The following is a 12,419-nucleotide window of genomic DNA, read 5'->3' as shown; positions in this document are numbered from 1 at the left end:
ACTTATGGGACTTGTTTTTCCACCAGTGGTTGCTTTACAGAGATTGATAGCTCGTGCACCCATCCGTGTGTACAAATGCATTTCCCTTCATTTAAACTCTATGATTTCATTTAAACTCTATGATGTCATTTAAACAACTCTATGATATGTAATATGTGTGGCTGGAATATATATGTGTAGCATTTTGACGGGTAGGGGCATTGAATTTAGGCATATGGAGAGCACCGCTGGAGATTGCTCTCTTAGGGCAAGTACAATGTGAGATGCTTAGATGGATGATTAAAAAATAAAGCAAACGTTTTGCTAAGCGTTGGTGCTTATTTGTACATGGAAGATGATTAAAAAAAAAAGATTGTCTAAAAGGCTACCGCATATGAACCCAATCAAACCGATTTGGTATCCGAAATACGGTGACAATGTTGAAGATGGTCTAAAAGCATCTCTAGCCGCGTCCTCCAAAGTGAGCCCCAAACGACGCCGGATTGAACATTTGGGGGACACCTCCGCTTCGTACCGTGCTTGGGACGGGTCTCTCCCCAGCCGCGCCCCGCCCCCAAACGCGTCCCCCAAACTTGTTTATCCATTAGAATAATTTTTTGTTTTTGGTTGTATTTTCATTTAAATAGACAAACTAATACATAATTTGGAACATGGTTAAATCATCGAGAAAACTTAACTAGTGTTGGCCTCACAGATTTCGTGTGTTCGCTGCCAAGAAAGAACACTCTCAAACACTCTTAGTCACCCAAACTGGAAAATGCAGCTGTCTCTTGGAGTGCCCGGTTGTTGTTCTTCGATGCGCATGAAGAACATCCAGAAATATACACTAGTGGCTTCAATTGGCCGGCGGCCATCTTCACTGCAAACACTCGCCATGTTCAATCATCGTCCTCTTCGTCGTCATTGTGGTAGTGCCGGTGCCAGGACATGTCGTCGAACACCTTCACACTCATCTCCTCGCTGCCTTGGTAGCAGTATGTGAGCACGCATCCGTCTTGGAGGTCGTGGGAGCGCGCGAACTTCTCCCAACCGGTGTGGAGGTACATGTTGCCTCGCCCGTCGAAGAGCACGTTCATCGGCCACCGGCAAAATCCGTAGCTAGCCTCCCACATCGACAACGTGTCCGCCTCGTTGCGACAACGAACTCGGCGAACTTGTTCGGCAGCCTCTGGATGCCGAGTGGGTCGCCATGAGGATGACGATGAACTTGAACTCCCACCCCCCCTCGAAAAACGACGGTGGTGTAGGCGACGACGACAGTGTAGGCCTTGCTGCTCCAGCACGGTCGCCGCGGCCACGGCCGCGACCTCGACACAACCCTCGACCTTGAGCTCTACCAGCCATGGAATTGCCCTCGACTCCTGAGATGGTGGCGGCTAGTTTTGGGGATTGCGGCGCTAGGTTTTGTGTGAGGGGCGATGCGTGAGCACCCCTTTTTATACACCGGAGGGAGACGAGGGAGTGGTGGCGCGCGTTAACACCGGCACGGAGTACTAGGCACGGAGAGGTGGGCGGGAGCTAGATTGGAGGATGAGAGAAATGAAACGGTGGGTGAGAGGGGAATGTAATTGTGGAATAGAAGTAGTATTTTCGGGGTAGTGGCTGCCAGGTGGGGCTCGAATGCAAAATCCGACGTGTCATGAGGTGCCAGTGCGCATGATTCACATCTCGCGCGAAGGGACTGACACAGGATTGTTGATGATTTTATTGAGGTCGGAAACATGCTGACTACTTTTAGATGCGTCGGTGTGAACCAAAAATACAACCTATTTTATATATCTACTACTAGAATTGTTATTGGCATCGCTGGTGGAGATACTCTTAATTGGCTAAATCCATTTTTGCTGATCCACCTCGCTCCATCCCTGGCGTGGAGCAGCTGCGTCCGCCAGCCAGTGGCAGCGCTCATTTCTTTTTCACTCTTGACCGCTGACCAATCACGAATCGCTTCTTCCTTTTGTTTTCAGCAGAAAACCCCAACTGATTCCACCTGCCCACTTCCCCACTTCCACCTTGCCCCACTCCTCTTCAGCCTCTCTCTTCACACTACACACGCCACTCCCTCAAACCCCCGATCGAGCTTCTCCTTGCCCATCCAGATCTGTGGAATGGCGACCGAGGGGAGGGACAGGGCCTCGCCGTCGTCGGCCATGGGGCAGGGCGACCAGAACGCCAAGAAGCAGAGGGTGGAGCCGCTGCCCAACGGCTCGGCGGTGAAGCAGGAAGTCGTCGTGCACGATGGAGCCGGAGGCGCCGTCGTCGCGGAGGTGAACGGGGCCAGAGTGGAGGTCACCCTCAAGATGGACATCTCCGTTCTCCACTGCCCCCTTTGCTTCTCCCCTCTCAAGCCCCCCGTCCACAAGGTTCGTTCTTTCTCGCTCTCTTGATTTCTCCAACGTCCAATCGACTCTCGGATTGTGTCTAAGCAGCTTCGATCTGTGACAGTGTAAGGCCGGGCATCTGGCCTGCGGCGGCTGCGTCGCCGACCTGCCGGGGAACCAGTGCCGTCGATGCGAGCACGGCGGCCCGTTCGACCACGAGCCGGCCATGGACGCCGTCGTCTCGGCGGCAAGGGTGGAGTGCCCGCACGAGGGCTGCGGCCGCTTCGTCGCCTACTACGAGGCCAGCGACCACAAGAGCGCCTGCCTGCACGCGCCGTGCCTGTGCACGGAGCCCGGCTGCGGCTTCGCGGCCCCGCCGTCGGCCCTCGTCGCGCACCTCTCCGCCGCCCACTCCGTGCCCGTGCACAGGATCCCCTGCGGCAGGCCCAACAAGATCCAGGTGCCGGTGCCGTGCCCCCCGCGGCGCCTCATCGTCGTCACCGGGGACGACGGGCGCCACGGGCCCGTGTTCCTCCTCACGCTCGGCGCGCTCGGCGCCGTCACCGTCGTGTCCGTGGTCTGCGTCCGGGCGGACACGTGCATGGTGCCGCGGTACACGGTTAAGATGTGGGCCAACGGACCGCCGGGGTCGGCGGCGAACCGCAAGACAGACACCGTGCTGGCGGACGTCGAGGCGGTGAGCAGCTCGTCGCCGGGCCTTGTCGCCTTGGAGGACCTCACGTCGTACCTCATGGTGCCGCCACGCTACCTCGTCGGGCCTGCCGCGTCCAAGGAGCTTCCTCTCCACATCCGTATCGAGAAGAACATCTCCGCCTGATCAGTCCGTGATGTTCCATCCAGAAGAAGAGCTTCTCATCTGTCGTTAGTGTTCCAGGCATCCAGCAACCAGCATAGTAATCCTACGGTAACTTTGAGCTTAATTTAGTCGGGGAAGGTTCCGCTTGTCATTCAGCATAGAAGTGATGGATTCTGGTTGCAGTGTGCACTATTTCGTGGCTGTTATTAGTACTTCAAAATCAGACGAGGTACTGTGAAAATTCCAAACCAAATGGATTTCCATTATGTCACTGTTCCTGTCTTTAAATATTTTCTGTATGGACAAGATAACCTTAGAGCATCTCCATCGGCCGCCCCCAAATAGTCGCCGGCACAGGCGTCGGCACTTTCGTATGGGGGATGTCGGTACTGCATCCTCTGTTTGGGGGATGTTCCTACACCGGTGCCCCCAAACCGGCGGCCCCGATAGATGTTTTGACTTAAAATCACAAATAAAAGCATAGAAAATCGAATAAAGAGGAGAAACATTCCACAAACTAATACATAATTGGAAACATGGTTTACACGAAGATATAATTTGGAACATGATTTTCCACAAACTAATACATAGTTTGACCATGGTTGACACAAATAACATTGCACAATAACTAAACCTAACTAGACTGGTTATCGCAGGTTTCATGTGTTCGCTACCAAAAAAGAACACTCGCAGGCACACCCAGTCGTCCAAACTGGAAAATCCAGATGTTGACGGTACCCCTGTTGGTTCTTTCGAGGAAGAACATCCAAAAACATGTGTGCCTATTTTCGTTGCGAAGAAACAACACTTAGTAGTCGTCCTCCTCGGCACTGTCGCCGTGGTAGTGGCGGCGGCGGCGCGTCTCGTCAAACACCTTGACGATCATGTTCCCCTCACCAAGGTAGGAGAACATGAGCACGAAGCCGGCTTCGAGGTGGTGGTAGCGCGCGAACTTCTCCCAGCCGATGTGGAGGTACATCTTGCCGCGCGCGTCGTAGATCACGTCTACAATCCACCGGCAGCAGCCGCAGGCAGCCTCCCGCAGATGCAGCGAGCCCGGTTGGTCACCGACGACGAAGTCGGCGAACATGTCCGACAGCCTCTGGATGCCCTATGGGTCGCCCTTGAGGACAATGACGAACTCGAACACCACACGGCGCTCCTCCTCATGTAGATCCGATGATGAAGACGACGCCATGGCAGGCGACGGTGAGCGTGCACCTCCGCCGTGGCCACGACCACGGCCGCGACCTCGGCCTCGACCAGACATGGCGTCGTCTGTTTTAGATGGTGGCGGCTAGGGTTGGGAGAGAGGCGCTAGGGTTTGTGTGTCAGAGGGACGATGAGAGGCGGCCCTTTTTATAGGCCGGCGGGAGGCGGGGGAGCGGTGGCGCTCATTAACGCCGGCACGCAAAGGTGCGGCGGGACGGTTTGCAACGCGTCTGCGGAAACTGCACCGCCGCTGCGCCCCAATAACTCCCGTCGCAAGGTAGGCGACAGTTAGGTTAAAATTGAATGTTCCGCTGACGCGTCGGCCCCGCCACTCCCTGTTGGCGTCGACTTTTGGGATGTGTTGCTGACAGGCGGCTCCACACGCCAAAAATTTTCAGCCTCGCGAGGCACCGGCGCGCCCGATTCACACCCTTGGTCAAGGGGCCGGCACGGGGTTGCCAGTGCTTCTATTGGGCTCGAAAAATCGCCGGCGCTGTTTGGAGTGCGCCGGTGTGAGCCCATTTTCTCTCCCGGCCCCCAAAACGCTATCGGGACCGCTATGGGGGGGGGGGGCGCCGGTGGAGATGCTCTTAGATCAATTCCAGTCGCGTCCTCCAAAGTCTTTTGTGGCGCGCCGAACATTTTTTTTTCAGCCCCAATCGTGCGCTCCAATACGCTGTCCGACACCCCAAGCCCGTCCCCGCTCCACATTGGACGCTCCCGATAGAGCGAGAAGCGAGGCGGGGAGTGGCGGACCCAAAGCGTCATTGACACACGAACGAAGCATCGCAACTTTGCCTTAATGTTGACGGAGGGGCAGGCGAGACATCTCATCGGAGTTGCGCCTCCTCCACGCGTCGCCGCCCTTCGCATGCCACCGCGCGTTGCTGCTTTCTTCCCGCGGCTTCTGGCCTCTTCCCACGCTTTCTTCCCGTCTCTTGCTGTGTCACCAGCGCCTATAAAAGGCCTCCTCCACTCAGTGGACGCCACCACAGCCGCCGACATCCCTTTCTTCGCCGCAACACATGCCTCGTCACCTGCGCAGCACCTACGCAATGATGAGCCGCGCCAGCGCCGGCCAGTTGGCTCCACCACCGTCTCCACCTCCACCTCCATCTCCACCACCACCGGAGTTCGACGTCGACCCAGAGGCTGCGGACAAAGAATCATGGGAGGAGGCGGCGCTAGCGGCCACCATACCGGACTTTTACGCCGCCACAGCGAAAGAGACGTGCCTCCGCCTGGCGGAGGAGATGGGCGAGCAGTGGCGTGCAGAGGGGCTGCAGCGGCGCCGCCACCGTGCGGACGAGCTGCACGAGCAGCGGCGCATTGAGTAGATGGGCAAGCGGCTACGGATGCGGGAGCTCCATCAACGACTACGGCGGGTGGAGCTGGAGAAACAGGAGGAGGTTGCGGCAGCAGAAGCGGCGGCCCGGGAGGCGAAGATGTTGGCGGCGGTGGCGCAAGTGGAGGAGGAGGCTAAGGAGGAGGGCAGCGACGACCTCGACAGGTCCAACGACGACGGACCGGACCCGGAGGAGGCAGCGGACGCTCATCGAGTCATTCGAGTTGCACAAGAAGCTGCAGGACAACGCCCGTGCCCGTGAGGAGGACAATGACACGCGGGTTCGCCATGGCGTCGAACTCTCCCTCTAGCAGGAGCGGCAACGGAGGGTAGGCGACGATGCGGCAAACGAGCACCGACGTCTTATCGTCGCGCTCCGTAGGGAGTGGCGGTGCGTGGCGCACGAGCAGCGGCGAAGGGGAGGCGACGATGAGGCGAGGCTGTCGAATGCACCGTCGACCGGCCAGTAGGCCCGGGTTAGATAATCTAGCCGTTTTCATTCAAACTTGTAAAATATAATCAAACGTAAATAAAAACTTTTGTTTCCGTGCGTCTTTATTGATTTGGGACCTCTAAATGGAACACGCGACTGGGCAGCGACGCCCCCTAACGCTTGATCCGACGCGATTTGGGGACCCGACTCGAGATGCTCTTAGGATCGATTAAAACAATCCTGATCTTGCACCGATCCAAAACTAAGTACGGTTTTAGTTTAGGTTGTAAGACTTGTCGTTGAATTTATAAGAGGATGTTGTGTGGAATAATGGTCCTCTGTTTCTGTCACCCTCATTGCAAGGTCTTGGTGATCGATGTCGAAGATAGTGGTATCTATGTTTCTCCCAATATCTCTTCTTCTTCACTTATCTGGTCGTTGGGAAAACTCCATCTTATGGGGTGGTTCCCTAACCATCGAGTGTACAAAAGTATGTCTACCCCTTGCGGTGGATGGATTATGTGGCTATCCAAAATCTACGAGGTTTGATAAGCTTGCGCAGCTGCAGTATTTTGTAGCTTCTCTATCAGGTGCATGGAATATCATTGATATCCCTTTGGTGGAGTTAGAGGTGGAGATTTTGGAGTACTGTGATGTAACTTAGAATTGATAAATTTCTTTGTTGGTCTTTCCGTCTTTGCTTCATTGTTAAATTCAGATAGCCCATCTTAAAAAAAAAAGATACATGTGGTACTATCATCCCAAATCAGCTTATTTTCTTGTAACAAAATATGTCATGCTAAAGCTGCTTTGAAGATTTAAAATAATATTTTTTACACTGGTGTTATTTTGAATTTATTTATTGTAGTTATGTTCCTATGTGCGGTTGTTCCATTAGTGGGTGCAGCTAGCTAGCCAATAAATTCTAGGTTGAAGTTGATCATGATAATTATGAATTTTATCTTGACTTGAAAGTGGGCTTGCGTTCGAGTCTAGACGATCTAGACTAACCTTTATATACTGTAACTTTTTTTTTAAACTGAACCTGTCCGAACCGGAAACGAAAAAAGAGACAATGTGGCCGGCCAACCCCCCAAGGAAGGGGTGGGAGTCCCACCTTGAGTGGGATTTCCCCCTTGAGTAGGTTTCCCACCTATGGGAGGTTTTGTTGTTGGGGTCTTATTCGAAGACTTGGACTACAACTTTTGGGGCTTCCACCTATATAATGAGGGGCATAGGAGAGGGGGCTGACCACCACAAGCCCATAGCTTGGCCGCACCCCTAGGTGGCCGGCCACCCCCTCTCCCAAACCCTAGCCGCCCCCTCTCTCCTCCTCTTCTCCCGCACGCTTAGCGAAGCTCCGCCGGAGATCTCCACCGCCACCGCCACCACGCCGTCGTGCTGCCGGATTCAAGGAGGAGCTACTACTTCCGCTGCCCGCTGGAACGGGGAGAAGGACGTCGTCTTCATCAACACCGAACGTGTGACCGAGTACGGAGGTGCTGCCCTATCGTGGCACCGTGATCAAGATCTTCTACGCGCTTTTGCAAGCGGCAAGTGATCGTCTACCGCAGCAATAAGAGCCTACTCTTATAGGCTTTGGAAATCTTCAAGGGTTAGTCTTGATCATCCCCTCGTTGCTCCCGTCTTCTAGATTGCATCTTGGCTTGGATTGCGTTCTCGCGGTAGGAAATTTTTTGTTTTCTATGCAACGAATCCCTACAGTGGTATCAGAGCCGTGTCTATGCATAGATGGTTGCACGAGTAGAACACAATGGTTTTGTGGGCGTTGATGCTCTTGTTATCTTTAGTTTGAGTACTTTGCATCTTTGTGGCATAGTGGGATGAAGCGGCCCGGACTAACTTTACATGACCGCGTTCATGAGACTTGTTCCTCGTTCGACATGCAACTTGTATTGCATAAGAGGCTTTGCGGGTGTCTGTCTCTCCTACTATAGTGAAGATTCAATTTACTCTTCTATTGACAACATTAGTATCACCGTTGTGGTTCATGTTCGTAGGTAGATTAGATCTCTCTCGAAAACCCTAAACCACGTAAAATATGCAAACCAAATTAGAGACGTCTAACTTGTTTTTGCAGGGTTTGGTGATGTGATATGGCCATGATGTGATGATGAATATGTATGAGATGATCATTATTGTATTGTGGCAACCGGCAGGAGCCTTATGGTTGTCTTTAAATTTCGTGTTGAGTAGTATTTCAAAGTAGTTGTAATAGTTGCTACATGAGGTGAACAACCATGAAGACGGCGCCATGGACCTTGACGCTACGCCGACGATGATGGAGATCATGCCCGTTGATGATGGAGATCATGTCCGTGCTTTGGAGATGAAGATCAAAGGCGCAAAGACTAAAGGGCCATATCATATCACATATGAATTTCATGTGATGTTAATCCTTTATGCATCTTATTTTGCTTAGATCGCGACGGTAGCATTATAAGATGATCCCTCACATTAATATCAAGATAATAAAGTGTTCTCCCCTCGTATGCACCGTTGCACAGTTCGTCGTTGATACGTCCCCGACGTATCCATAATTTCTGTCGTTCCATGCTTGTTTTATGACAATACTTACATGTTTTGCTTGCACTTTGTGATGATTTCATGCATTTTCCGGAACTAACCTATTAACAAGATGCCACAGTGCCAGTTCCTGTTTTCTGCTATTTTTGGTTCCAGAAAGGCTGTTCGGGCAATATTCTCGGAATTCGACGAAACGAAGACCAAACCTCCTATTTTTCCCGGAAGCGTCCAGAACACCGAAGAAGAGTCGGAGAGGGGCCAGAGGGCCACCACACCATAGGGCGGCGTGGCCTGGCCTGGGCCCGCGCCGGCTTGTGGTGTGGCGCCCCCAGGTGCCCCCCTGCGCCGCCTCTTCGCCTATAAAATCCCTTTCGACCTAAAAACACCGTAACTCTTGACGAAACTCCAGAAAGACTCCAGGGCGCCGCCACCATCGCGAAACTCCAATTCGGGGGACAGAAGTCTCTGTCCCGGCACCCTGCGGGACGGGGAAGTGCCCCGGAAGCCATCTCCATCAACGCCATCGCCACCACCATGCTCCGTGAGTAGTTCCCCCATGGACTACGGGTTCTAGCTGTAGCTAGTTGGTATTCTCTCCCCTATGTACTTCAATACAATGATCTCATGAGCTGCCTTACATGATTGAGATTCATCTGATGTAATTGGTGTTGTGTTTGTCGGGATCCGATGGATTGTTACGTTATGATTGTCTATCTACAAAGTTTATGAAGTTATTGTTGCTGCAATCTTGTTATGCTTAATGCTTGTCACTAGGGCCCGAGTGCCATGATCTTAGATTTGAGCTCTATACTTATTGCTTAGATTGTATCTACAAGTTGTATGCACATGTCACTGTCCGGAACCAAAGGCCCCGAAGTGACAGAAATCGGGACAACCGGAGGGGATGGCGGTGATGTGAGGGACACATGTTTTCACGGAGTGTTAATGCTTTGCTCCGGTACTCTATTAAAAGGAGTACCTTAATATCCGAGTAGTTTCCCTTGAGGCCCGGCTGCCACCGGCTGGTAGGACAAAAGATGTTGTGCAAGTTTCTCATTGCGAGCACGTACGACTATTATTGGAAAACATGCCTACATGATTAATGATCTTGATATTCTGTCTTAATGCTATTTCAATCCTATCAATTGCCCGACTGTAATTTGTTCACCCAACACTTGTTATTGGAGAGTTACCACTAGTGTAGATAGCTGGGAACCCCGGTCCATCTTTCATCATCATATACTTGTTCTACATGTCAATCTGTTTTCTGGTGCCATTGCTCTCATATTACTATTACTGCTGCTGTGTTACTGTTACTATTGCTCTCATATCACTGCTACTTTCACATCACCCTCGTTACTAGTGCTTTTCCAGGTGCAGCTGAATTGACAACTCAGTTGTTAAGGCTTATAAGTATTCTTTACCTCCCCTTGTGTCGAATCAATAAATTGGGTTTTACTTCCCGCGAAGACTGTTGCGATCCCCTATACTTGTGGGTCATCAAGACTATTTTCTGGCGCCGTTGCGGGGAGGCATAGCTCTACTCATAAGTTCACTCGGGGAGTACACTCTACCTCTCTCTCTACTTTTATTTTATTTTGTTTTGCTAGTTTACTTTTGTCTAGTTTATTTGTGCTTAGTTTATTTCTGTCTAGTATTAGTTTGCTTAGTTTACTTTTGTCTAGTTTATTTCAGTTTTGTTTTACTTTCCTCATATACCCAAAAATCCATAAAAATTTGAAAAATCGAAAAATTAAAAACTGCTGTTATGGGAGAACCAACAACCTACTTGGAGCTTATAGAATGCTATAATAATTATAGAGAATCAAGAACTGGTAAAATAATGAGTGCTATGATAGAAAAATTGAATACAATTGCTAAAATCTTGCTTGAACGCCATGATATAAACTGTTGCTCTCAACGGGATACTAAACATCTTAAATTTCAATGTGGCTTTAGTGAGGAATTTTTAATTAAGAGCTATAATCGGAATTGCTATATTCATTATGGGTTCGAAGAGGTAGAACAATTTGTCTTATTTATGGGAGCCTCCGAGATAGAATCCTTCATGGTTGAGAATTATGAAACTTGTGTTGTTTGTAAGGGCCTTAAAGATTATGTCTCTACTATCCTTAATTCTTGCATAGAATGCTACCAGTAGGAATCCCTATATCCTTGATTATAAAGAGAGGCACATTAATGCACAAGAATGCACTCACAATTTGCAGGAACCTGTGGAAGAAGGAATTGATGAACCTGAAAGCTCATTGGATGAAAAAGAGGAGGAAATTGATGAACCTGAAAGCTCATTGGATGAAAAAGAAGAGGAGAGCGACGAACAAAAGGAGGAAGAATGGATTAGCTACCCATGCCAACCTTCTAATGAGAGTAACTCTTTATCTCTTACACTATTTGATTGTCCTCCATGCTTACCGAAAGAGGTTGAATGTTATGTTCCTATGGATTCTCTTGAAATATTCCCTATGAGTAAAACTTGTGAGAATAATTATGCTACTGTTATTTATGATAATCCATGCTACTTTGATAAATCTTATGATAATGCTTTGTTTGTGCCTGATGTCGAAATGCATGGTACTAAAGAATTTTGCTTGGCAAATGTTTATGATAAAGCTCTAGATGATGGTCCTATGTTATTTGATAATATTAATTGTACTACTAATGAAAATGGGATTGGAGAGTTCTTGACTTATTCTATGAGTCCCATATCTATTGAGATTGATCAACTACCTTGTTATATTATTAATAAAAGTAAGTTTGAAAGTTTTAATTCCACTATTCTTGAACTTGATAAAAATTATGTGTTTGGAAATCATGAAAAGTATGCTGCATGTGATAGTTATATTGTTGAGTTTGTTCATGAAGCTACTGAAAATCATGAAAAGTATTACAGGTGCCTCCTCGATCACTTCCTCCAAAATGCGAAATCTGCGGGGACCTTCAGTGCTTGATGGAGTCGAGGCATCAGTTGGGGGAGACACAAATTGAGGACATGCATGAGCACTCTTCCTTTCTGGTGTAACAAAATCTTTAGGCCCGAGTTCGGCTTTCGGGTTAGGTGCATATGTTGGCTTGCCAGGGTCTCCAACAGGGGCCCCTTCCTCTTCCATGTTAGCAGTTTTAGTTGCCATGACACCATTACTTTGTTGCAACCTTGACAAAGGTAGCTCATTGAGATGGGCCTTTACTCGACAGTGAAATCTTCAGAGCATGCATCTGCAGTCCATGTCCACTGCCTATCATCCTCGAACACCACATCACGAGTCACACATAGTCTCTTCGTGTGGGGATCATACATTCGGTAGGCCTTGCTATTTGGTTCATATCGGATGAAAATCATGACATAGCTGCGGTCAGCAAGTTTTGTCAGGTGAACACCTAGTCTCTTGACATGTCCAAGACAACCGAAAGTATGCAAATGCTCCACGTTTGGCTTTACCTTGTACAAGGCTTCATAAGGTGTCATTCCATGCACACTTTTCGTCGGTGCACGGCTGAGCAAGTAGACTGCAGCTGCCTCTCCCCAAAAAATACTAGGAAAAAACTTGCTCTTCAAAAGGCTTCTTGCCATTCCTACGATAGTCTGGTTTGTTCTCTTGACAACACCATTTTGTTCTAGGGAGTACGGAGCTGTAAGATGATGAGTGATGACCCACAAGTATAGGGGATCGCGGCAGTCTTCGAGGGAAGTAAAACCCAAATTTATTGATTCGACACAAGGGGAGG

The 12,419-nt window shown here is 49.9% G+C and overlaps 1 protein-coding gene across 1 annotated transcript; it reads left to right on the top strand.

Annotated features, from left to right (window-relative positions):
• The first annotated feature begins 2,108 nt into the window (after positions 1–2,108).
• On the top strand, positions 2,109–3,159 carry LOC124664498 (E3 ubiquitin-protein ligase SINA-like 3). The gene is made up of 2 exons (XM_047202007.1): positions 2,109–2,363; positions 2,446–3,159. The coding sequence occupies exons 1-2, from the start codon at positions 2,109–2,111 to the stop codon at positions 3,157–3,159; spliced, it is 969 nt and encodes a 322-aa protein (XP_047057963.1).
• The last annotated feature ends 9,260 nt before the right edge of the window (positions 3,160–12,419 follow it).

Source organism: Lolium rigidum, chromosome 6 (assembly GCF_022539505.1).
Source record: "Lolium rigidum isolate FL_2022 chromosome 6, APGP_CSIRO_Lrig_0.1, whole genome shotgun sequence".
Lineage (NCBI taxonomy): Eukaryota > Viridiplantae > Streptophyta > Magnoliopsida > Poales > Poaceae > Lolium > Lolium rigidum.
This window is presented reverse-complemented; position numbering and strand designations above follow the sequence as displayed.